Source organism: Chelonia mydas, chromosome 11 (genome assembly GCF_015237465.2).
Source record: "Chelonia mydas isolate rCheMyd1 chromosome 11, rCheMyd1.pri.v2, whole genome shotgun sequence".
Taxonomy (NCBI): Eukaryota; Metazoa; Chordata; order Testudines; family Cheloniidae; genus Chelonia; species Chelonia mydas.
In genome coordinates this window covers 35,986,800-36,010,772 of record NC_051251.2, presented here as the reverse complement: position 1 = coordinate 36,010,772, position 23,973 = coordinate 35,986,800, and the positions used below count along the sequence as shown (strand labels likewise).

At 40.7% G+C, this 23,973-nt stretch overlaps 1 protein-coding gene across 3 annotated transcripts in view; it reads right to left on the bottom strand.

Moving 5' to 3' along the window:
* The window catches only part of CSRNP3 (cysteine and serine rich nuclear protein 3), a 142,905-nt gene that overhangs the window by 7,860 nt on the left and 111,072 nt on the right, over positions 1-23,973 (bottom strand). For all 3 annotated transcript variants that reach the window (XM_043525382.1, XM_007056627.3, XM_043525383.1), the window contains one exon: positions 10,796-11,055. In XM_043525382.1, coding sequence (XP_043381317.1) covers positions 10,796-11,055 — 260 coding nt within the window. The remainder of the gene's footprint in view (positions 1-10,795; positions 11,056-23,973) is intronic.

Genomic DNA, 23,973 nt, shown 5'->3' with positions numbered 1-23,973 from the left:
CAATATTCTAGATCTCGATATACTATGGATTTATATAATGGCATTATATTTTCCATATTATTCACCATCCCATTCCTTATGCATCCCAACTTCTTGTTTCCTCTTTTGACTGCAGCTGCACATTAAGCAGAGGTTTTCATTGAGCTGTCTACAGTGACAGCCAGGTCCCTTTCCTGAGCTGATACAGTTAATTTAAAACATTACTAGGAGTACAAGTAGTTTCAAAATTCATTGTTGCTACCAAGCTGCCCATTAACCGAGGCTATTTAGGTCTCCCTGATTTAAATTCCTCACAGTACTCTCTGGTCTTGACTAGCCTAATTAAACTTTGTGTCTTCTGCAAATTTTGTTATGTCACCACTCATCCCCTTTTGAGATTATTAATGACTATATTAAACAACACAAGACTAGTCAGAACCTCAAGGCTTCTTGCTGGTAACCTTCTACCATAATGAAATTTAACAATTTAAACCTACTCTTTGTTTTCTGTCTCCTAGGTAGTTTTGATCCATGTTAATACTTTGCCTCTCATCCTGTGATTACTTAACCTTTTTAGTAGCCTCTTCTGCGCAAACTTGTCAAAGCCCCCCTGGAAACCTAAAGAAACTATGTCAAACAGTTCTTCTTTGTCAAAGAACTATAAGAGATTGGTGAGAGACAAATTTTCCCTTGCAGAAACCGTGTTGGCTATACCCTCTCATATTGTATTACAAACTTCCATGTGCTTTGAACTTCTTGAGCTTGGGGATCCCTTACCAATTTTCCCTCCCCAAAGTTCATGCCCCTCTCTACAAACAAAACAAACAAACAAACTTGTATTAATGTTTTCATAATGTTTTCTTCCTCTTGCTACAACAGGGTGCTAAGCGTTAGGTTCTGGCTGTATGTGTTTTTCAAGGCTGGACTGGCAGATGATGGAGGACATGGAAGTAATCTTTTGACTGAGCAATTTGCAGAAGGAAAGATAAAGTGACAGTAGTGGAGTCCAGGAGTATCTTTGGCCACAGATACCTTGAAGTCCTTGCTTAGGCAAAGATACCATTGACTTCAGTGATAGTTTTACATTAGTAAAGGCTGAGTAAGAACTTCAGTGTTTGGCCTTTTGACAATACCTGCCCTTTGGATGCAATTGTATACATTCAAGGACAATGGTGTAAGGTTCAGGGATAAATATATTAAATTTCTCTTCTTTTCTGAATTATATATGCCTCTGAGAACTCAGTTATACAAAGACTCGAGAAACCATGCTATATCCTTTCGGATGGAGAAGTATTGTTAAGAAACTCAAGAGTTCTTGATGATATTCTGTTACTTTCTAATGTATCTTCTTCCTCTCATTAATACATCATTTTAGAATAAGATATCTGGCAGGACTTAACACAAGCATCCAAATGTCGCCTTTTCATATACTAGCACTCATTGTCTTAAATTTATAACACCCCAACCCAGCAACACATTTGAGTAAGTGCGCCTCAAGTGAGAGCATTGGGCCAGATTCGCTGTTCCAGCCAAGCTGCCTAGGTGAACGACTGGGATTGTAAGGGAAAAGGTGGCTTTAATTCACCTTAACATTCCCAGGATCCAAGGACCAGCCCAGCGCTTTAGACTGCTCTAACATATGGCTGGCTTCCCAGTTTGAAGGTAGGGTTGGACTAATTTCTCTGTCTATGATGGAGCTCACTGCTTAGTTATCACTACCAGAGAGTACATTTCTGGGGCTCATAAAAATACTTCTGAAGAGAAAACTATTTGACTTGAGAGTGGACCAAATGGCAAGTATTTAAAAACATTTCCCCAAGGAGGGCACATCTGGATCCCACAAATTGTACATTCCTTCCAATTTCAAGCTAAACAAATTGAACACTGTGGTATACTACTGAGATATTCAATATATTTTTACAAACAAAGCATAAACATTTCCAGCAAGTGCAGTAATATAAATGTGTTTTGTCAAGTGAGGCTTCCTTTGCTATTGTTATCAAAAAACATTTTGTTTAAGTGGAAAACCAAATGCAGATATTCCCAGTCTTTATCTTTCCTAAGCACAATGATTTCAGTGAAGGTGTGTTGATTTACACTCGCAGAAGATCAGGGCCCATACCTCTGAATTTGTGACTTCTGTAGGTTTAATTACTCACTTAATGTCACATTTACACACTACTGTATTTTTCAAATAAAAAAACAGTGAATGTAAAGGAAACAACTTTGATCACACATTCACCAATACAGCACCTTTTGTTTGGATTTATTATTTCTGATCTCCAATGTCACAATTTGAGGCATCAATAAACAAACTCAGGGCCAAATCCTGACGTTCCCATTCCAATTTTACTCAGACTAAATCTCAAACCTTGTCCATATTAGCTTATTCTGTACTCCCACGGGAGCATGCTTGAGTAAGGATTGAGTAAAATCAGCATAAGGACCTCAAGATCTGGTACCCAGTGAGTTTATCTGAATATTTTCCTATCCATAAGGAAATATATATTGAAATACATGCCCTGCACTTTCATTATAACAACAGATATTCTTCATCCTTTTCTGCTATCACTTTTGAATTTTTGTTGAACACTTAAATTCACAGTCAGTGCATGTGCTTCCAATTCTGTTATGGTTTTTTATGTTTATATATGTTAATATTACCATTGTTGCTGTGATACTCCCCCTTCTCAACTACTTAATCTTGACGTCGCTGTTACTCTCTTTCTAGTTGTATCTTCTTTTACATACTGGATAAGGAAGCAGTCCTGTATCATATCCATATAACTACTGCTGCATTTATTTACTATATGCTCTGCTTTGTCTTAGGTACCTTAAGTCTCCCACTTTTGTTAACAGTTTGCCTTTTGCACAACCTTCTGGATTATAGCTGTCATTTCATGCCATTGTTCAAATGGTCTAGAGAGTGAATTCCTATCAAAAGTTTACTGTCTTTGTGGCCTCCAGTCTTGAGTAGTAACAATAATAGATGTTAAAGATAGAAAAGACCTGACAGATCATTCATCCATTTCCTTGCAAACTCAAACTCCCTGCCCCAATCAAGGAGCTGACTCCCGCTACTTGAGTGGCAGGTGGGCATACTTACTAATATACTAACAAGAAGATATTTCCTTAGTGTACAGTAGTATGTCCTCTGTTAATATTTCATCACTATCTGTGCTTCTTACACAGTTAGAGTGCCATTTCTAGAACTTCCCTTACGACACACTATTTCTTCCTCTTTCCAATGTATTTTGACTTTTATAAACAAATTGCAACCTTCAGAGTTTAATCCCCAGTGATTTGCATTTCAGCTGCCGTGTTTGTTATTTCCATAATATTCAAATCTTTTATGCTCAGATATTTCCAGTTCTCTTTTTCACAGTTATATATAGGCATCTTTAAAACTTCTCTTGAAAAACCTTCATAATCTTCTTTTTTTCTGTTTCCCTAGATGTCTGCCCTTTCCGCACTAGCTAGCAAAAGATAAAACTTCCCTTGTGAACTATGCTTTAACACATTTTTTGCTAGAGAGGTGCGAGCACGTTTTCTCTGCCCAGCTATGGACCCATCTATACTTGTCTTACTATACCTGCACATACAGAATTTTCTACATTAACACATTACAGTTACTTTCCTTTCCCCCCTGAAACCACTTACCAAGCAGAGCACTGTTGCTCAGTTGCCTGTACGAAATTAAAATATAATTCTTGATTTAAAACTTAGTTCCTGCTCGTGGCAGCCAATTAAAAAAAGGCTATTAAAAGCAGTTTAATACAAATAATACAAGGAGAAATTTAATAAAGAAAGTTATGCTGGTGTAGGGAACATCACACATTTTTACATTACCTGAGGTGATAGAAATCTGTACTTTGTTCTGTTTGCCCCCAACCCGTTGTTAATTTTGTTAGCCACAACAAGCAGATATTAACTGTGTCCATTATATAAAATGCGGTGCTCTTCCTCTGCCTCTTCTGAGTCCAAAGATATGACAGTAGAAAAATAAGGTTTTTTATTCAGAAAGAGAAATATTTTCAAGCTGCTACCTAGACGTTTGTATCTGATAGAGCAGTATATGTTTGGAGATGAATACAATAGAGTAGGAAATGATAAAATACAGAAATTCTCTGTGGGCCCCTGGATCTGAACATTCAGAGACTTTGGATCTGGAGGTGAATTTTGTAGGTTGGGTTCATGTTTAGTAGAAATAAAAATAAAATCTGTTTCTTTGCTGCAACACGTTAGCCACAAACATGTTCCTGTGTCATGTGGGGGATTTGAAGACGTTTGTATCTTCGTATTTCTCCTCCCAGGTGAATGAATCTCTCTTATCTGGGTTAGTTTCTGGCAACTTTTGATTAGCACCCTCCAAAGACCAACAAAGAACTGATGATGATCCATGGTTTATTCAGTTATCAAATGCTAATCAGTTTCTTTCTAGCAAAAAAAGATAAATAATTCAATTAGCCAGTGACAGGTAAAAAGTTAAGTATATGGAAAAATTGCTGAAAAAGATTTTATTCCTGTTTAATTTTTCCTCTGCTTTCTCATCAGTCCTAAAACCACTGATTTGACTCTAATTAATTTAATACTGCTAAACATTCCCATATTACAATGGTGTCCAGACTTCTTCTCAGTTACAGGTGGGAAAACATCTTAAATTAGGCCCAAGATCACATGCAGTGGCAGTGCCATGATTTAAACCCAGTCTCCTGATCCCAGTCCTGTGCTCATCCCATTAGATTATGCTCATACCAGTTTGATTTCTCTCTTTGAGTTGTAACCTGTTGCCTCCATGCCAATATTTTCATAGTTTTCATATGCTCAGAATGCTTGCAAGTGAAATTGAAGTTGAACTAGGTGATTGGTAACCAGCACATGCTCCTAACAGGATTGTGTTTTTGTCAACAAACAAGTCAGAATCTGCAACATGTGGATCATAGCCTTTATAATATAATCCCATGTCTGACATACGAAAGTCAGTTCTATACCTCAGGCAAGGTAGTGACTTCTTACTTACAGTTAAGTCTTTACTTACAGTCAACTGCTAATAATCAAGGTTCATAGTCAAATTTATTATCTTTTCTCTTATGTGGTGACAGCAACTCTGAATTAGTTGGCACAGAATAACCACAGAATAAAAAGTGACACACTTTCTCCCAGTTACTGTAGACCACTTCCTAAATAAGCAATTTATCAGCTAAATATAAAGGGGAGCTGGAGACTATTAACTGTCACAAAATACATTTTCATGAAAGAATTTAGACGAACATTAAATCCTCTTGTGAATGTCACAATATTGCTAATTTGAGTAAAATATGGTATAGGGAGAAATAACAGTCTATATTTTAAAGCTATCAGAGTGAAATTCATGGCAGTGCAAAGGACCAAACAAGGGCTGATGCACACTTAAGGCCTTGGTGTGAAATTCACTTCGCCTCTATAAAACCTGAAAAATTGAACTTTATGCCACACTCCTCTCCGTCCCCCTAGCTGAAAACTTCTTTTCACAAGGGAAGTAGGTAAAGGAAACTTAGTTTCTGCATCAGGTTTCACCAGAGTGCAAACAGGGCAAAATAATAATGCAGGTGAATTTCTTTTCTTTTGATTCTGGCTGCTAGAACTAATGGCATCTATTCGCACAGTACACTCAAAGTGAGGGGGAATGGCTGAAAAATAGGGACACTCATAATCAAAGGAATCTAACAGACCTTCCTAAAATCACAGGAGTTGTCCATAACTGGGCTTACTGGAGAAGAATATATATATCCTTGAGTTTAAGGGTTAATGAAAATTTCTAGAGATGCAGAGCTGCAATGCTGAAATCCAAATACTGAAAATATTAAATCAGTTCACCCATTACTGACATTTCCAAGACAGATTTGAATGAACTGAACCCTTTCAAACCTGTCTATTGTAGTTACTATGCAGCTAATAGCTCTCCTAGTAAAGTGCTAAAACACGTATCTCCACAAGCTAAAGGTAAATGCACCATATTCATACCATTTTGTCTTTTTTTATCCATTTTACCTAGTTTATATAGCAGTTACAAAATAGCATAGAGATCTTCCCTACAGATATTCAGAGACTAGAAAATTGCACTTGAACATATACTATTCCTTGTCAGCTATTCTTTAAGTACATTCTCTGATGTCTGTTAGACACTCATAAAAAGATGGAGAAGGCCTGGAATAATGGTTTTACCTTTTTTTTTTTTTTTTTTAAAGGGGGAAAAGGGCTGCTAGAATAATTCTATTCCTATACTGTGGTACAGTAGACAACTAAGTTCTTTTCTAGTGGTTTTGCTTTGGATTCTCTTGTTTTCAGGAGGTACACCTCTGCAATGTGTAAAGCCAAGTCTAGCTTGGTGCAAGGTAGATGTGCTGACACATGTTGGTTCCCAGATCTGTGAACTTTTATTTCACTCAGGTCATGCTGGTGAATTTATTAAGTTTACTAATGTTTCCTCAAATGACAATTTGTTAAAGTAAATCCTCCCATGTCCCTTTCTTGTAGGCAGGATGATTTTTATGCTCCAACTCAGAAATTAGAATTTTCACAAACCACTGCTGATCTGTTAACAATGCTGGAGTGCCAAACCTGCCCAGTGCTTAAATCGTTAAAATAATCTTTGTCTTTTTAAAAATTCTTCTTTGATTTTAATAATATGGGGAGCTAAATAAGAAACTACTATTCCCAGCAAGTAAAACAAAAAGAAAACAAAGTACCTAACATAGATAGTCACTCATTATCAGACATTTTCATTTTGGAATGAAATAAGTCACCTTTGCTACCTAGGAGTCCACATATTTAATGCAATGTAGAAATTAACAAACCAGGAGAACTGAAATAAAAACTATTAATTTATTTTGTAGAACTGATCAATGAAATTGTTTTTAATTATTCACTTTATTAATATAACTTCATAAGCAAACTTTTATGAATGAAACAACATTCATTCATAAAACCGGTTACCCCAACAACTGGCTAATTGAGTTTCACTTTCAATCCAATTGCTGCTTAAATCGCTGAAACTTACACTGTTTCAACATTGTAACTTCTGCTCACTGTTTGCCATTCCTTACACTTGTCCATATTGTAACTCAAACTCCATTTTAACTTGTCCCAAACTCCATTTTAAAATGCTCACTCCGTTTTGTAAAAGCTTGCTGCAACCTTCATTTTTGCAAAACCCTGCTGTAATCTTATTGGTTTAGTTTAGATGTGTGAACGAGGTATGGATGGATGATGAAATCAACCTCCAGCCCCAGCCTGTCCTGATGAAATAAAGTGTAAACACCCAACGGCTGAATGCAGACAACAGCCCTGACAAAGTAAGAGGAGTCCACCCTCAAAAGAAAAGAGCAAAAGTACAATTGAAGAAACATCAAAGCCAGGTCCTAGGCTGAAAGTCATGTCTGCAATTGAAGGGTGATCAATCATACCGAACCCAGAGGCAGCATGACACAGCAAGAACCTATAGACTCTGGATTCAGACTAAAGCCTACAAAAAGGATGAGTGAGATGGAAGACTTTGAAGGGTAACATTCTGCTGCCAACATGGAAGGGCATCGGTGCGTGCCCAACAGAGACCGAGCTCTTCCTTGTGCCTGGCTTTCCTGGACAGTTAGCTGCCACAAGCTACGAACCCAAGCCACGAACTCAAGCTACATGCATCCGATGAAGTGAGCTGTAGCTCACAAAAGCTTATGCTCAAATAAATTTGTTAGTCTCTAAGGTGCCACAAGTACTCCTTTTCTTTTTGCGAATACAGACTAACACAGCTGCTACTCTGAAATCTGTCATTCAGGACGGATAACTCTACAGCATCTGCAGAACCTGTGTGTGTATATGAACAAACGTGTGAATGAATGTGAAACTGAATGAAATGTTATAGTTATAACTGACTGCCTACTATGGTTCTTTTTGTATTCACAATAAATGTGACATTTTGTCTTATCCCCTTTAATAAGATCCTGCTAGTTTTTATGTTATTGGTATAACACTTTCTTTTTTAACACACAGCTTTTACAGTAATTTTTAAAAAACTTTTCAAACAGAAGCTTTCCCTACTTCATTTTATGCAATGGCTTTCTGTGCAGTTGTATAGCAATTTACGTGTAACTCCTGGGCAGAACACCTCAAATCAAGATCATAATCACTGACATTATTACCTAAGAACCATAATGTTTTTCTTCCTTGTTTTCACTGAGACACAGCTCAAAGGGCAAAACAGCTCTTCCATCTCCATAAACAGAAATCAACAAGGTCCAGCTGTCATAAGTAAACAAAACATCTTTGATGCTTCACAATGATTGCCTAAAAGGCTAGACAATAAAAGTTCCCTCAAACTTCTAACATTGACTGTGACTGAATGGGACTCATTGACAACATTATTTCTCCTCTTCCTTCTCACAACCACTTTTTGAAAAAAGGAAGCTGGCATGAATGAGTAATATTGGAGTAAAGTGTTCAACATGGTGCTCATTAGCATCAATGGGAGTGGAGCTCCCATTATGAGTCCAATATACTAAGCTCAAAGCTCCTCTCATTGATAACAGTTTAACATCAGTAACTCCATTGACTTCAGTGATCTATACTGGTTTAAATGAGAAGAGAATCAGAACTACTATCTGGAATACATACTGTGATAGAAAGTGTTACCAACTCTCATGGTTTTACTGTAAATATCACAACATTTGTTATTTTCTTAAAGCCATGGTCCTGAATTAAACTGATTATGGAAGAATCTCACCTTTCTAGTTCTCATGGTTGCAGAGAAAAGCTTGAAAACAAACCCAAACATACCCCAAAGGCTCAACAATCAGAAGGCAAATAAAAAGTACCAGTTTTAAAAAACATCTCATGATTTTTAAATCAGTCTCATGATTTTGGGGGCTTGACTCATGAGTTTTGAATGTGTGGGGATGCCAATACAGAGTAAACCTACTACCCCAAAACAGATTCACAGTCACCACCAGCTGCTAAGAAATAGTGAGAGAAGAACCTTCCATCTGTAGGTGAGGCCCTTCCATTTGGCTGCAGGAATTAATCCAGCAGTTAGAGACTGGGAGGAGGGGGTGCATGGAATGGAAATCAAAGTTTTATTGCCACACCAGTATCTGGAAAGGGAATTTACCGGAATTTAAAATCCTGACTACAGGTCACTATCTACTTTAAACAACCCTCCCCACCATCCCCACTTAGTCTCAGTAGGAGAGGATATGGCTGGTCAGAGAATCTGTACTCCCCAAAAAAACTGTGCCTCCCCTCTTGCTTCATCCGGCTGGGGGCATGTTGCTCAATGGACCAAAAACCGAGTATCTGCCACTCCCAGGAGGGAGGAAAAGGGATGAGAGCACTAGAAGTAAATGAGATCTGGGATTTTCATGGTGGATCTTGTGCCTGTATAAGGAGAAGGGGAAGCCTGAAGCCCTTGTTGGTAACCTCTACTATCTGGGCAGTGGGAGGGTTAGAGGACTCAGAAGTGAGCTGAGTCCTGAGAGACGGGGCAAGGGGTCTATCCCAAATGATTGGTTATCTGGTGGGAGCCCCATAATCCCACATCAGATCCAGGTAAATGCCTGGTGTATGAGAGGGAGGGAAAATATAGCTCCTACCCATGTCAATAAAGCTGTGGCCTGCCGCCTAAAATCCATTCCAATGTCTGTCTTTCATTCACCTATGTGTCCTAATCACCATGATAGTTGAGGGTTAGAAGCTATTAAAAAAAACAACCTGTTCACTGTTCAAACTAGAAACTTTAGTAGACAGCGGAGTAATTACAACAGTGTCTGCGTAGCAAGAGCCACACAGACTTCTGAAGGAGGTGAGGCAGAAACCTGTGAAAAAATGCCTGGGAGGCAATAGGAGTAATGTTCTAAACCGGGAATAATGCCAGGTCGCTTTGGGAATCTGCCTTCTAGTGGTATCTGAAACAGAGAGACGTAATCTCAGCATAATTTCATAGCGGGAAAAGGACTGCAGTTAGGCTACAATTCTAAAAATAATTCAAAGCTAATTACATAGATTAATTTGCAACCATGCCAAAATAAATAAATGAACAACAGAAACAATTAATACATATTCTTAGTTTGCCCAATCTTGCTCTTATTTAACTCAATGGGCGTTTTCCCACGAATTTTAATACGATTCGGGAATAGGACGAGTGTTTCTAAACATAATTTTTCAATGATACATTGAATGTAAAAACCATACACCTGTTGAACATCTACTATGCTGTATTTAAAAGCCAACCCAGGACGATATCTCCAATTTGTAGAGACCGGATTAGTATGATCAGAAATCTTTGGTATTGATAAGCTAAGCACTTGCATCAAGCAGTTATCTCAAACAAAGAGCTGAAATTTTGCAAGTTTTTCTTCTTTAAAGGCATACTTTCTGGTTAAAAATATATTTTAAAAAAATAAACATCCATACCTGTGCTGCTTATAACATGGTGGAAATTTAAACTGATTTTTTCAAAAATGGAATGTACTTTTCACCATTAATGTTTGCTTTTTGCATTTAGCTCAAGTTGGCCAAGAAAAGAAACCGGTCAGTTTCACTTTCCATATCTCATCACTAGCACCATGCTGCCACTTTTTGATTGCATTGCCTGTAGATTAACGTATCTAATCCAAACAAAAACCTGTTTTAATTGGATTTTTTTAAATCAGAGGAACATTTCTATTGAATTTAAATTTGATAAAGTCAGATAAAGTGATCAGGTTAAATGTTGGGCCTATGGTGTCTTGACAGTATCCATTTAAAATGTGAGAGATGGGAGCAAGCAAGGTCTCCTTGCCATTCTTACCTTCAGTTTTAAAGAGTTAAGCTTCTCTTCCCTTAAATGGTCTCTTAACATCTCTCGATGGAGCCTCTCCTGTTCCATTGCAAATTCTCCAAGGGAGTACTGGCGCACACTGTTGTGACGTGTGGACATGCCCAATGTGCTTCCTCCTTGGCTCGGGACACTGGTGAAGCCTTGCCTTCTTGTGAAGTAGTACACGGTAACACAGTTAAAATGAACATTCTTTGTCCTTTTCCGCTTCTCCCTCTTCAGGATCGATGAAGCTAAAATGGAAGCCAGTTATAACATTAATGAAAAACCTGTTGGTCACATAGCAAATCTTTACTTCTCCAAGTAGTCCAATTAACTTTAAATCAAATGGGATACTCACACAAGCAAAGTTTTGCAGGATTAGGTCTCTTGTGAGAGGGGTATTATTAAAAAATAACAGTAAAGATAAAACATTTGCAATAAACATTTTATATGAGACAACAGAATTCGGCTAATAAATATACGACATATTTCTTACTCAAGTTAAGCCAAAGTGTTTAAACAAAGTAAGGAGTCGGACAGCTTCTGTGTTTGCTTTCACTATTACAAAACCATACACTTGTGGACGCTGTCATCTATTTTAAGAGCGGAGATAGTGTTGGCCAGGACACTCCGGTTAGTCCATACTCTTTTCACAATGTTTTATCTTTCACCAGGAAAACAAATGAAGATCGGAAGAAACCATCTCAGTGTAACTTAGCACCTGAAAGACACTGGCCCACTGACTTACACATGATAAAATCCCATTGATGTCAGTAGGATTGCATGACACAAGGCAGGGGAAATGTGACCCAATTTCTCAGACAGTGTAATATAGATCTACTGCCACTGTGTCTATAAGAGTCTAGCTGAAGATTTCTAGTATTTTATAGTTGGAATTATTGTCCCTCTTTTTAGGAGTAAGGGGAAATGCCAAGCACTTTCAGTATTCCAGAAAAAGAGAACGGAGCTTTAGAAAACACTGTGAAGCAACATTTTACTGTCACCTAGGGACCTAAAAATCCGTAATAATAATGGGAAGCCTGTCACAGGATGATACTATATAAATAATACTGATTTACAGCTACACTCCTCTCCTTTTTCTCCACCAATCCCACTGATGCTGCCCAGTGAACAGCTCATTGTTACATGTGAAGTCAGTGCTAAGCCTATCTCCCCTCTTCTTTTTTCACCGTTCCCTCACACTCTTCTCCTTTTCCTCCTTCCTTAATTCACTTGCATACAAATGTAGCTCTACACGATGTGCACTACTTTAAAAACGGTGCCACAGGTCTTGTTTCTATCTTTAAATATTTGTTCTTTGTTGTACAGATATTTAGAGATTCCAGTAATGGTATTCAGTAGTTGACACTCACAAGTGGCTGTGGTTGGCCGTTAGAGCAAAATAAGAGCAACAAACTAGTTCCTTGACTTTTTTAAGATATGACCGTTTATTTGATTTGAATTATAAAATGGCTATAGGAAAGCAAGAAACTAGATGATGTGTTACAGCCATGCAATTTAGATACAACAATTGCACGAGGTCTGATATGAGAAACCTATCTGTCAGAAAAAATAGAGTAGTGGTCCTCAAACTGTAGTGCGCACCCTCCTAGTGGGGAGTGGAGGAACATGCAGGGGAGTGCAGTGGAGCCCAGGCCACCCCCACATGGGGGTGGGAAGGGAGTGCCACCCAGCCCCGCTCTGCCCCCAGCTCCACTCTGGCCCCGCCCCTGGCTCCAGCTGCTGGCCTGGTGATGCTCCCAGCCCCCAACCCCCCCTCCTCACCACAACTCCTTTGTTATGGAACAAAACATTTGTGATCAGAAATAAAAACAGAACAATTCTACATGAGGAAATTAACAGACAACAAAATAAAACATTTTTCACCCTGCTTAAAGAAGTAGTGCTAAGAAAAACTGACTTTTATTAAAAATATTAATAGCCTTGTTAACAAAAGTAAACCTCTCATATTTCACACACAGACCCAAAATATCGTGAGGTCCAGTAAAATACACTTCTCAAGAAATGTTCTTCAGATGTGCTACATTTAATTGGCATAATATATAACCACTGCGTACAATGCAAGAGGCCCTATATTATTTTACAGAGGATATTTTATTACTTTTTTTTTAATTGCAACTCTGAAACAACTTTATAGTGCTATGCCAAAGATAGGTAGGATGCAAATACGAAGATCTCTGTTATTAGTAGAGCTGGTCAAAAAATTTTCAATGGGATAGTTCCACTCCTCCTCAGGAAATGCAATATTTGCTGAAATCAAAATATTTGCAGGAATGTGTTGATTTTAACAAAATTTTTGACTGGAGAAAGTTGAAACAAATCATTTTAGCTTTCTAGTATAATTCTGATAATGTTGAAACATTTTAACTTTTATCAAACTGATCCATTGCATTTAACTTTACATTATATTACATTATACATTATATTGTATGTAGAATTTTATCTAAAATCATGTTTAAACATTATCAAAACAAAACTCTCTGCCTTACTGAGATAAAACTGTTTAATGAGATAAAACTGTTTAATGAGAGATAAAACAGTAAATTTTGAAATTTAAATTTTTCATTCAGATTCAAAATGAAAAGAAATTTTGAAATGTCACAATTTCCTGCAGAATGGACATTTCGTTTTCCAACCAGCGCTAGTTATCAGGCTGGAGCATCCCGGAAATCCTGCTCTCAGACAATGAAAGGAGGAGTCATGTGGGCTGTTCTGGGATTGGTGGCAGGGAATCAGTGGAGAAGCACTGATATTATCTTTCATCCTTAGCAGTGGTTGCACTCCTGCCTCCCAACCAAGTAAACAAATGCAGTGTTTACAGCTACCACAGGAATGAAACAACAACAGGCTAGGTTAAAGATTAAAATAAAATAGAAAGAATGAAAATTAAAGATATAAGGTGGAAAGAAAAAAAACATTTTACTTAATGAATGACTTAGAACAGTGGTTTTCAACATGTGGTCTGCGGACCCCTGGGGGTCCACAGACTATGTCTATGTTTTCCAAAGGGGTCTGCACCTCCATTTGACATTTTTTAGGGGTCCAAAATGAAAAAAGAAAATGTACATGTCCATAAAGTGCATACACTAAATATATTTGATTACATGGTTGTCACACACATCCCTAATAGAGCACGCTCTGCTGGACACACACCAGGCTGCTGTGCTGGGTCCAATCTGCAGGATCTGTGTGCTCTCATTAGGCTGCAGCACTGTTTCTCCCCTTGATGTCTTTGGCACATCTCCTGAGCACAGGTGCTCTGTCTGTTATACTTTCACAGAAATGGGACCACGTGGTCCAGCAGCCTTAGGCCCCGAGGATCAGTGCTAACTCCTCAGATTCCTAATAGCTCTCACACACCCTCTCCCAGAACTCCATCCACATGGGCACTCTGATTTACACTATGTTTCAGGGACATGTGATAGCAAAAAGCAAATTGGCTTTGTAAGGGCTCCTAAACACAATTACTTTTTACTTAGATAGCACAAGAGATACACAGATCTAGACAAAATAATAAATACATTTCCCTAGCTCAGTTTCCTCACCACTCTGGAGAGTTTTTTGGGCCTGGGCAGAATCCTCTAAGGGAGTCCAGGATCTCTCCTCCTGCACTTGCCTTCACTTCCAAATTATGAAGTGAGTGAATCAGTCACTGCTCTGTGTCCCACACAAGTTTATGTATCCCACCGCCACCACCATCTGGTTTCCTGCTGCTGGGGAAATTCCATTCTCCAGTCCTCAACCTCCTGCAGAAAAGTTAGGGCAAACTAGCTTCCCCCAGCCTTCAGAAATCCTATTGTTCTCTGTGGGTCAGGTCTGATCACTAAGAAATAGTCCTTAATGACAGTCTCTTCCAAAGACCAGACTTGTAGGCTCTGCTCCCTGTGTCATCACCTTTTAGAATTTCAGTCCAGCATGGAGGTAAAAACACAACAGAAAAAGCAACCAGCCCCACGCACAGTGTTGCCAACCCTCATGATTTTTTCACAAGTGACGTGATTTTGGCTGGGGTTGGAACCAGTCTTGTGATGACAAAAGAAGCTTCAGCCCTCTAGCAAATTGATTCCTCTAACTGTCCCACCTACCCACATCTTGGGGCTGAATAACCAATCAGAGCTGCTGTAGGCAGAGCTTTCCTCCCCACCCCCTTCTAGTTATCTGAAGTCATTCTTGTAGGAAGGGATGGGGGAGGAGAAAGCTAATGGGTCCATCAACTCAAGGGGCTCTGCCACCTATCCCCCTGAGCAACAGGAATAGGATGGCACCTCTGCTCCTCCCCTGCCCTGTAGTACCTTGCCTGGGAAAGGGCAGAACGGGGTGGGCTTGCTGCAGCCCTCTCTCCAGGCCTAGGAGAGATGGGTGAAGAACTCCAGGAGGAGAGATGTGATTGGGTGGCTTACCTGATGGGTGGGCTGAACTGAAGGGGGAGGGGAATGAATGGAGGGCAGAATTAATTGCTGGGCAGGGACTGGGGAGATGTGGGAGTGAGAGCTCCTTCAGCAAGGTCCTAAATCACTTCACCCAATAAATCCGGGAGAGTGGGCAATACTAATTGTCACATACACACTGGGGAAGGGCAGGTGTAGTTCAAAAATAAAGAGACCAAAAATGTATACATTTTTTACACACACACACACACACACACACACACACACACAAAATAACAACATGATTTTTGGACCAATCTGACTTTTTATTACTTTAGATTTTTTATGTTTTGAGGTCAGCAATACTGCACATTCCAAATAGTTTGCAGTTTGACACAGACATGCAGGGGCCCCAACATCGAACGGAATTCGTAAGTTGTACATAGACAGATCCCCCAAATCAACACAGTCTTTAAGCACTGGAACTACAGTGTATCAGGGGATTAAAGTTAAGGAAATGCTTTTACCCATGGGCACTGGGATTTCCTGACATTATTGCTTAGTGGCAAGAATACTGAATGAGTGGCTCACAGGAGTGACACTATTCTTGTTTCATATATCTGTTGTCCTCTTTATGAAAAAGCACAACTGGTCTACTTTCACCTCCTTATACAATCACAGAAATGTAGGGCGGGAAGGCACCTTGAGAAGTTATCAAGTCCAGCCCCCTATGCTGAGGCAGGATCGAGTAAACCTAAACCATTCCTGACAGCTGTTTGTCCAACCTGTTCTTAAAAACCTCCAGTGATGCCAAGTGCAGTTTTATCCACAGTTAAACACATCTTAATAATTAAAAGAAAATGAAAAAAGACAACAGCTCATACTATACAACTAACTCCAGTATCACAAGCATCTTTAGCTCTTGTGAATATAAAAAAAGAGAAAAAATATATTTTTATGGAATGTCAGATTTTTGTTAAAAGGCAGAATAAGAACCATAGTACATCACTACAGAGTATAACTTTGTGCTTAACTATATAACCAACTACATCTCTCACCTCCAACACCATATATTTAAGTGTTGGGATCATCTGCAGGAAAAATTAAAAATTCACACAGGTGTTTAGGTATATTAGTTTTTTGGGACTAGGGATGGTGAAAGAGTTGGCAGTTGTTGGTTGCTTGGAAACTGAGTACTAACTGGTACTTCTATATGTTATTCAAAGCAGAACTATGTCCAGGCACCTTGAGCTACATGAAAATGCACCAGTACAAACTCCAAAGGAGCAAGTTTTGATCTTATTAACATAGGTATAAATCCAGATTAACTCCATTACTCCTTATTTACACCAGTGCAAGAAAGAGACCAGCTAAATTCTTTCCCTTCTCAGATGACTTCAGCATCATTGGATCTTTATTGGGAAATGCATATTCTCTCTCTCTATATATATATTTCATTGTTTGGGTTTCTGTCTTTCTCTAAAAAGAAAAGGAGTACTTGTGGCACCTTAGAGACTAACCAGTTTATTTGAGCATGAGCTTTCGTGAGCTACAGCTCACTTCATCGGATGCATAGCATATCGTGGAAACTGCAGAAGACATTATATACACACAGAGACCATGAAACAAAACTTCCTCCCACCCCACTCTCCTGCTGGTAACAGCTTATCTAAAGTGATCATCAAGTAGGGCCATTTCCAGCACAAATGCAGGTTTTCTCACCCTTCCCCCCCCGCCACCCCCCACACATACAAACTCACTCTCCTGCTGGTAATAGCCCATCCCTCTTTGAAACCTCTCTTTATAATGCGCATGATAATCAAGGTGGGTCATTTCCAGCACTAATCCAGGTTTTCTCAGATCAAATCCGCACAGACACACCCCTGGAACCCCGACCTGGGATATTCTATCTACTACCCAAGATCCATAAACCTGGAAATCCTGGGCGCCCCATCATCTCAGGCATTGGCACCCTGACAGCAGGATTGTCCGGCTATGTAGACTCACTCCTCAAGCCCTACGCTACCAGCACTCCCAGCTACCTTCGAGACACCACTGACTTCCTGAGGAAACTACAATCCATTGGTGATCTTCCTGATAACACCATCCTGGCCACTATGGATGTAGAAGCCCTCTACACCAACATTCCACACAAAGATGGACTACAAGCCATCAAGAACACTATCCCCGATAATGTCACGGCTAACCTGGTGGCTGAACTTTGTGACTTTGTCCTTACCCATAACTATTTTACATTTGGGGACAATGTATACCTTCAGATCAGCGGCACTGCTATGGGTACCCGCATGGCCCCACAGTATGCCAACATTTTTATGGCTGATTTAGAACAACGCTTCCTCAGCTCTCGTCCCCTAACGCCCCTACTTTACTTGCGCTATATTGATGACATCTTCATCATCTGGACCCATGGAAAAGAAGCCCTTGAGGAATTCCACCATGATTTCAACAATTTCCATCCCACCATCAACCTCAGCCTGGTCCAGTCCACACAAGAGATCCACTTCCTGGACACTACAGTGCTAATAAACGATGGTCACATCAACACCACCCTATACCGGAAACCTACTGACCGCTATTCCTACCTACATGCCTCCAGCTTTCACCCTGACCACACCACACGATCCATCGTCTACAGCCAAGCTCTGCGATACAACCGCATTTGCTCCAACCCCTCAGACAGAGACAAACACCTACAAGATCTCTATCAAGCATTCTTACAACTACAATACCCACCTGCGGAAGTGAAGAAACAGATTGATAGAGCCAGAAGAGTTCCCAGAAGTCACCTACTACAGGACAGGCCTAACAAAGAAAATAACAGAACGCCACTAGCCGTCACCTTCAGCCCCCAACTAAAACCCCTCCAACGCATTATTAAGGATCTACAACCTATCCTGAAGGATGACCCAACACTCTCACAAATCTTGGGAGAAAGGCCAGTCCTTGCCTACAGACAGCCCCCCAACCTGAAGCGAATACTCACCAACAACCACATACCACACAACAGAACCACGAACCCAGGAACCTATCCTTGCAACAAAGCCCGTTGCCAACTGTGCCCACATATCTATTCAGGGGACACCATCACAGGGCCTAACAACATCAGCCACACTATCAGAGGCTCGTTCACCTGCACATCCACCAATGTGATATATGCCATCATGTGCCAGCAATGCCCCTCTGCCATGTACATTGGTCAAACTGGACAGTCTCTACGTAAAAGAATAAATGGACACAAATCAGATGTTAAGAATTATAACATTCATAAACCAGTCGGAGAACACTTCAATCTCTCTGGTCACGCAATCACAGACATGAGGGTCGCTATCTTAAAGCAAAAAAACTTCAAATCCAGACTCCAGCGAGAAACTGCTGAATTGGAATTCATTTGCAAATTGGATACTATTAATTTGGGCTTGAATAGAGACTGGGAGTGGCTAAGTCATTATGCAAGGTAGCCTATCTCCCCTTGTTTTTTTCCTACAAACCCCCCCCCAAGACGTTCTGGTTAAACTTGGATTTATGCTGGAAATGGCCCACCTTGATTGCTGTGCACATTGTAAGGAGAGTGGTCAGTGTGGATGAGCTATTGCCAGCAGGAGAGTGAGTTTGTGTGTGTGGTTTTTGGAGGGGGGTGTGTGGGGGGGTGTGAGAAAACCTGGATTAGTGCTGGAAATGACCCACCTTGATTATCATGCGCATTATAAAGAGAGGTTTCAAAGAGGGATGGGCTATTACCAGCAGGAGAGTGAGTTTTTATGTGGGGGGGGGGGGGGGGGGGGGGAAGGGTGAGAAAACCTGGATTTGTGCTGGAAATGGCCCTACTTGATGATCACTTTAGATAAGCTGTTACCAGCAGGAGAGTGGGGTGGGAGGAAGTTTTGTTTCATGGTCTCTGTGTGTATATAATGTCTTCTGCAGTTTCCATGATATGCTATGCATCCGATGAAGTAAGCTGTAGCTCACGAAAGCTCATGCTCAAATAAACTGGTTAGTCTCTAAGGTGCCACAAGTACTCCTTTTCTTTTTACGAATACAGACTAACACGGCTGTTACTCTGAAACCTGTCTTTTTCTACTGATATTAAATACTGAAACAGAAAAATCCTCACATTAACAAAAAAACAACAGGGATACCTTCAGGCAGAAATATTAACTGCAAACAGAGATGGGCTAATTCAGAAAAACGGATGTGAAAACCACTCCTCCTCCCACACACTCCAATTTTGGGAAAGTTCAGGTCAGTGACTTGGAATTGCCTTTGTAACAATTCTAAACTGCAACCCAAATCCTAAATCACAAGAATCTGGGGAGTATTTGAATCTAGTACTGAACCCAGAACAAAGAAACTAATAGAATCATAGAATATCAGGGTTGGAAGGGACCTCAGGAGGTCATCTAGTCCAACCCCCTACTCAAAACAGGACCAATCCCCAAGTAAATCATCCCAGCCAGGGCTTTGTCAAGCCTGACCTTAAAAATTTCTAAGGAAGGAGATTCCACCACCTCCCTAGGTAACGCATTCCAGTGTTTCACCACCCTCCTAGCGAAAAAGTTGTTCCTAATATCCAACCTAAACCTCCCCCACTGCAACTTGAGACCATTACTCCTCCTTCTGTCATCTGCTACCACTGAGAACAGTCTAGATTCATCCTCTTTGGAACCCCCTTTCAGGTAGTTGAAAGCAGCTATCAAATCCCCCCTCATTCTTCTCTTCCGCTGACTCATTCTTCTCTTCCGCAGACTAAACAATCCCAGTTCCCTCAGCCTCTCCTCATAAGTCATGTGTTCCAGTCCCCTAATCATTTTTGTTGCCCTCTGCTGGACGTTATCCAATTTTTCCACATCCTTCTTGTAGCGTGGGGCCCAAAACTGGACACAGTACTCCAGATGAGGCCTCACCAGTGTCGAATAGAGGGGAACGATCACGTCCCTCGATCTGCTGGCAACGCCCCTACTTATACATCCCAAAATGCCATTGGCCTTCTTGGCAACAAGGGCACACTGTTGACTCATATCCAGCTTCTCGTCCACTGTAACCCCTAGGTCCTTTTCTGCAGAACTGCTGCCTAGCCATTCGGTCCCTAGTCTGTAGCGGTGCATGGGATTCTTCCGTCCTAAATGCAGAACTCTGCACTTGTCCTTGTTGAACCTCATCATATTTCTTTTGGCCCAATCCTCTAATTTGTCTAGGGCCCTCTATATCCTATCCCTACCCTCCAACGTATCTACCTCTCCTCCCAGTTTAGTGCCAATACCAATAATAACGTGCCTACCATACAGATCCAAGTCTCCTTTGCCACAGAAATAAACTGTAATTGTTAAATAATGATCTAAATTGTAGATAAATTAATAATGGAATATGAGACTGTTACACAGCATTAGCCTCAATGGACCTCAGTAGACAAATAATACGCTACACACCCACACAACTCTACCTTTATACAGTCTGATTTTGGAGTCTGTGGCTTTTCACCAGTCAGTGAGATTATGCCTATGTAAAACAGGTCTAAGACAGAGCCCTTGTGTATATTTAGAAACTTCCCAAAGATAGAACACGGAACTCCACACTCAGGAAGAGAATTCTAACTTCAACTAAAAATAACTTCTGGATAGGGACTGTGAAGCATGCCTCCTAGTTTTACAAAATCCTAGCTTGAATGACATTTTCAGCCTATAATGTTTCTCAAACACTTCTTATTGAAAAAGGAGTAGTTCTTTGGTTACTAAACATAAATAGTCTCTGTTCTGGCTGAAATCCAAGGCATAAGCACTTTCCTCTGCTGTCTCAGCTATTCTCCTGATGTCAAAGACACATTAAAAAAATGTTAACCATATGGCTCCTCAGCAGAATGCTAGCACTCTTACAATCAAGAGGGCAATGCAATTCATTACCACCATCATAGAAATATTTTAGGGACATGAAAATCTCAAAACTATATAAAGCCCATTTGATTAAAATTCTAGCATAGTGACAGAAGGAGACATTGCTATTCATAAACTCCACTAACTTATTTTCGTGCTTTTTACATATTCTCAGTGCCATATGAGCCACTATGGTAAAAAGGATTAACACCATTCTCCACCTGCTCCATGACTTTCCCACACAGCATTTCATCAAGTCTAACAATATAGAACTGTCAAGCCTAACATATCATGATAATCCAGGTCAGAATATCACTTTAAAGAATAATAATAAATTTTTAAAAAGTCCAAGTCTTTTTAGCAATCACCCTAGAAAGAAAAACTGGGCAAGAGTTCATGCTCTTGAACTTTGCCCCTACCCTCCCTCCACCCCACAAAAAGATGTTTTGATAAGAACAGATTTAAAATTTTTATTAAAGTTAATGTTTCAAATCAAATTGACACAAGTTAAGAGGGAAGGTACTGTACATCTGGGGTCGGGCTTGGGTTATGGGGGATTGCAAGTATTGGTTACAAGGTTCACAAGGTACATACATATCACATAACCAGCATAGCTCCAGATTGGGGTGTGGGAGTTTTTAAAGTATCAGTGGATAAGTGGGCTCTGGTACGCCACCCATGGAAGGTATTAAGAGTCCAAGTCAGTATTGGTGTACAGAATAAGTACATGGATGGGATGCATCCCTGACTTCTTCAGGGAAGGAAGTGGGTTATTGCCCTGGTCGGCATTCTCAGTTACTCGACCCGGTACTGGCAGTGTCCCATGATGTGTTCCGTACAGATGTGTCTGGACCACTTGATGATGTGTCATGTCTCATGAGCTGTCTCATGAGCCAGGCATAGCGTCGACCAACTCTGCACGCTCTCAGCACCAACTCATTGTGGGGGGTCCCATGCACCCAGGGCTCCCACGATCAGGGCATGGATCTAAACCTTGTAGCCCTGGGTTCTCAGGGTGTCGGCCAGCAGGGTATACTTCAACGCCTTCCATGCTTGGGCCTCGTGGAAGGCCGGTGACCTGTTTTCAAATGGCACCGTGATGTCTACCATGAGGACCTTCTCTTTTTCTGCATCAGACACGACGATGTCAGGTCGCAGTCGACTGTCTGTCCTGGGGATGGCGGAGTCAATGGTGATCTTCCCCAGGGATGGTGGGATGGCTTTCACCAGCTGGTTCTGGATGGCATTGTGGCGGTGCCACCAGGCTCCAGAGTGGTGTCTGCATCCACACAGGACGTGAGGCAGGGTCTCGTTGGTGTAGCCGCTCTTCCTGCACCGCTTGTCCCGGTTGCCATGGCGGACGGCTCCGTTGAGTCGGGCCCAGTGGACCGAACCACCAGTCGGCGAACATGGTGAAACTGCCACCGGGGAGGAAGTGGTTGCTGGCATCCCACTTGCTGGACACCTCGAACACCTTGCCTCGGTCTGGCTTCTGCTTGAAGTTACTACTCTCTGTACACTCTTTTCAGAATACCAAATCCTTGAGGGAATCCTTAATTACTTCTCCGACATGCTTGGGCTTCAAAATCTAAGTATAGAAGAAAAATTGCAGCACAACCCTACCCCACCTCAAAAATATATATTGATTTAGAGAAAGGCAATATAATTTTCTGAGAAGAGGCTTGAGCCCGCAAGACCTTCCCTGTTGTTAGTGGTGGTGTAGACAGACGCTGTGCATCCATGGAGGCATCAACTACATAGTGCAGAGAAATTGGATTTGTGTTCAGCACATCAAGAAGGCCATATCCATTACTGCTTGATTGTGCAGGACCCAAAAGGGAGCCAGCTCAGGGGAAGAAACTGGGCATGACTCAGGCAATGGTGATAAGCCCTCATCCATGCTATAGAAATGTAACCATTTCTGCTCCTTCTAATAGCACTGCACTGCTCCACCTCTAACCTAATAAGATTGTCAACACCAAATAGAGCAGGCTTCTCATATCCCTAATGCACTTTCCCCTCTCTTATGCAGCCAAGTTCAAGATGTGCTCAGTCCAGAGAGGTTCTTCATGAAAATGTTTGCCTGATGTCATAGTTACAGATGTTAAGTTTGGAAAGGTCCTCTGAAAACATATAGTCCAGGCTCCTACATAAAGAAGGACCTTTCTTTAGATGTTCTGAGGCTTGAAAGCTACATGTGTCTCTGGTGCGTGATGCTCTTGAGTCTGGGGGTGTCAGGTGGAAAAAGTTTTGGGGCTGAGAGGGCTAGTTTGAAATATGGAGAGGTTAGGAAGAAATAAGACAAGTTCTCATTTGAACTGGTCAGAAATGGTTCTCCCCTCTTGTGGAAAACTTTGACAAAAGTGGAAAAATATATTTTTGTCAACATTTTCTGCAGAAACTTTCACCTTTTTAGTTGAAAATCAAAACTTTACAGCCGAAACTGGAACTTTTCAGGTTTCAGAGTAGCAGCCGTGTTAGTCTGTATTCGCAAAAAGAAAAGGAGTACTTGTGGCACCTTATAGACTAACCAATTTTTCAGTTGAAAAGTTTTGATGACAACTTGAAATTTTCCATAGAAAGCAAATACTTTTCATGAAAAAATTAATTTAGGTAAAAAAAAAGGAATTTTCTGCCCCCAAAAAGGGAAAAATGTTGAACAGCTTTTGTTCTCAGCCTGTGGGATAGCGAATGTGGTATTTCTGAGCAAGAGGGGATTGAGCTGGGCTGGAGGGAGCATGGAGAGATGCAGAGCTGGGAGGGGGTGGGGTTGGGTTGGCATGGTTGAATATGGAGGTGGGGAGAATAGAGTGAATTGGTGGTAATGTGTGCGGATAGGGTGAGAGCAGTTGGGACAAGGACAGTGATGGGGTCACAAAGGGATAAAAACTACTTT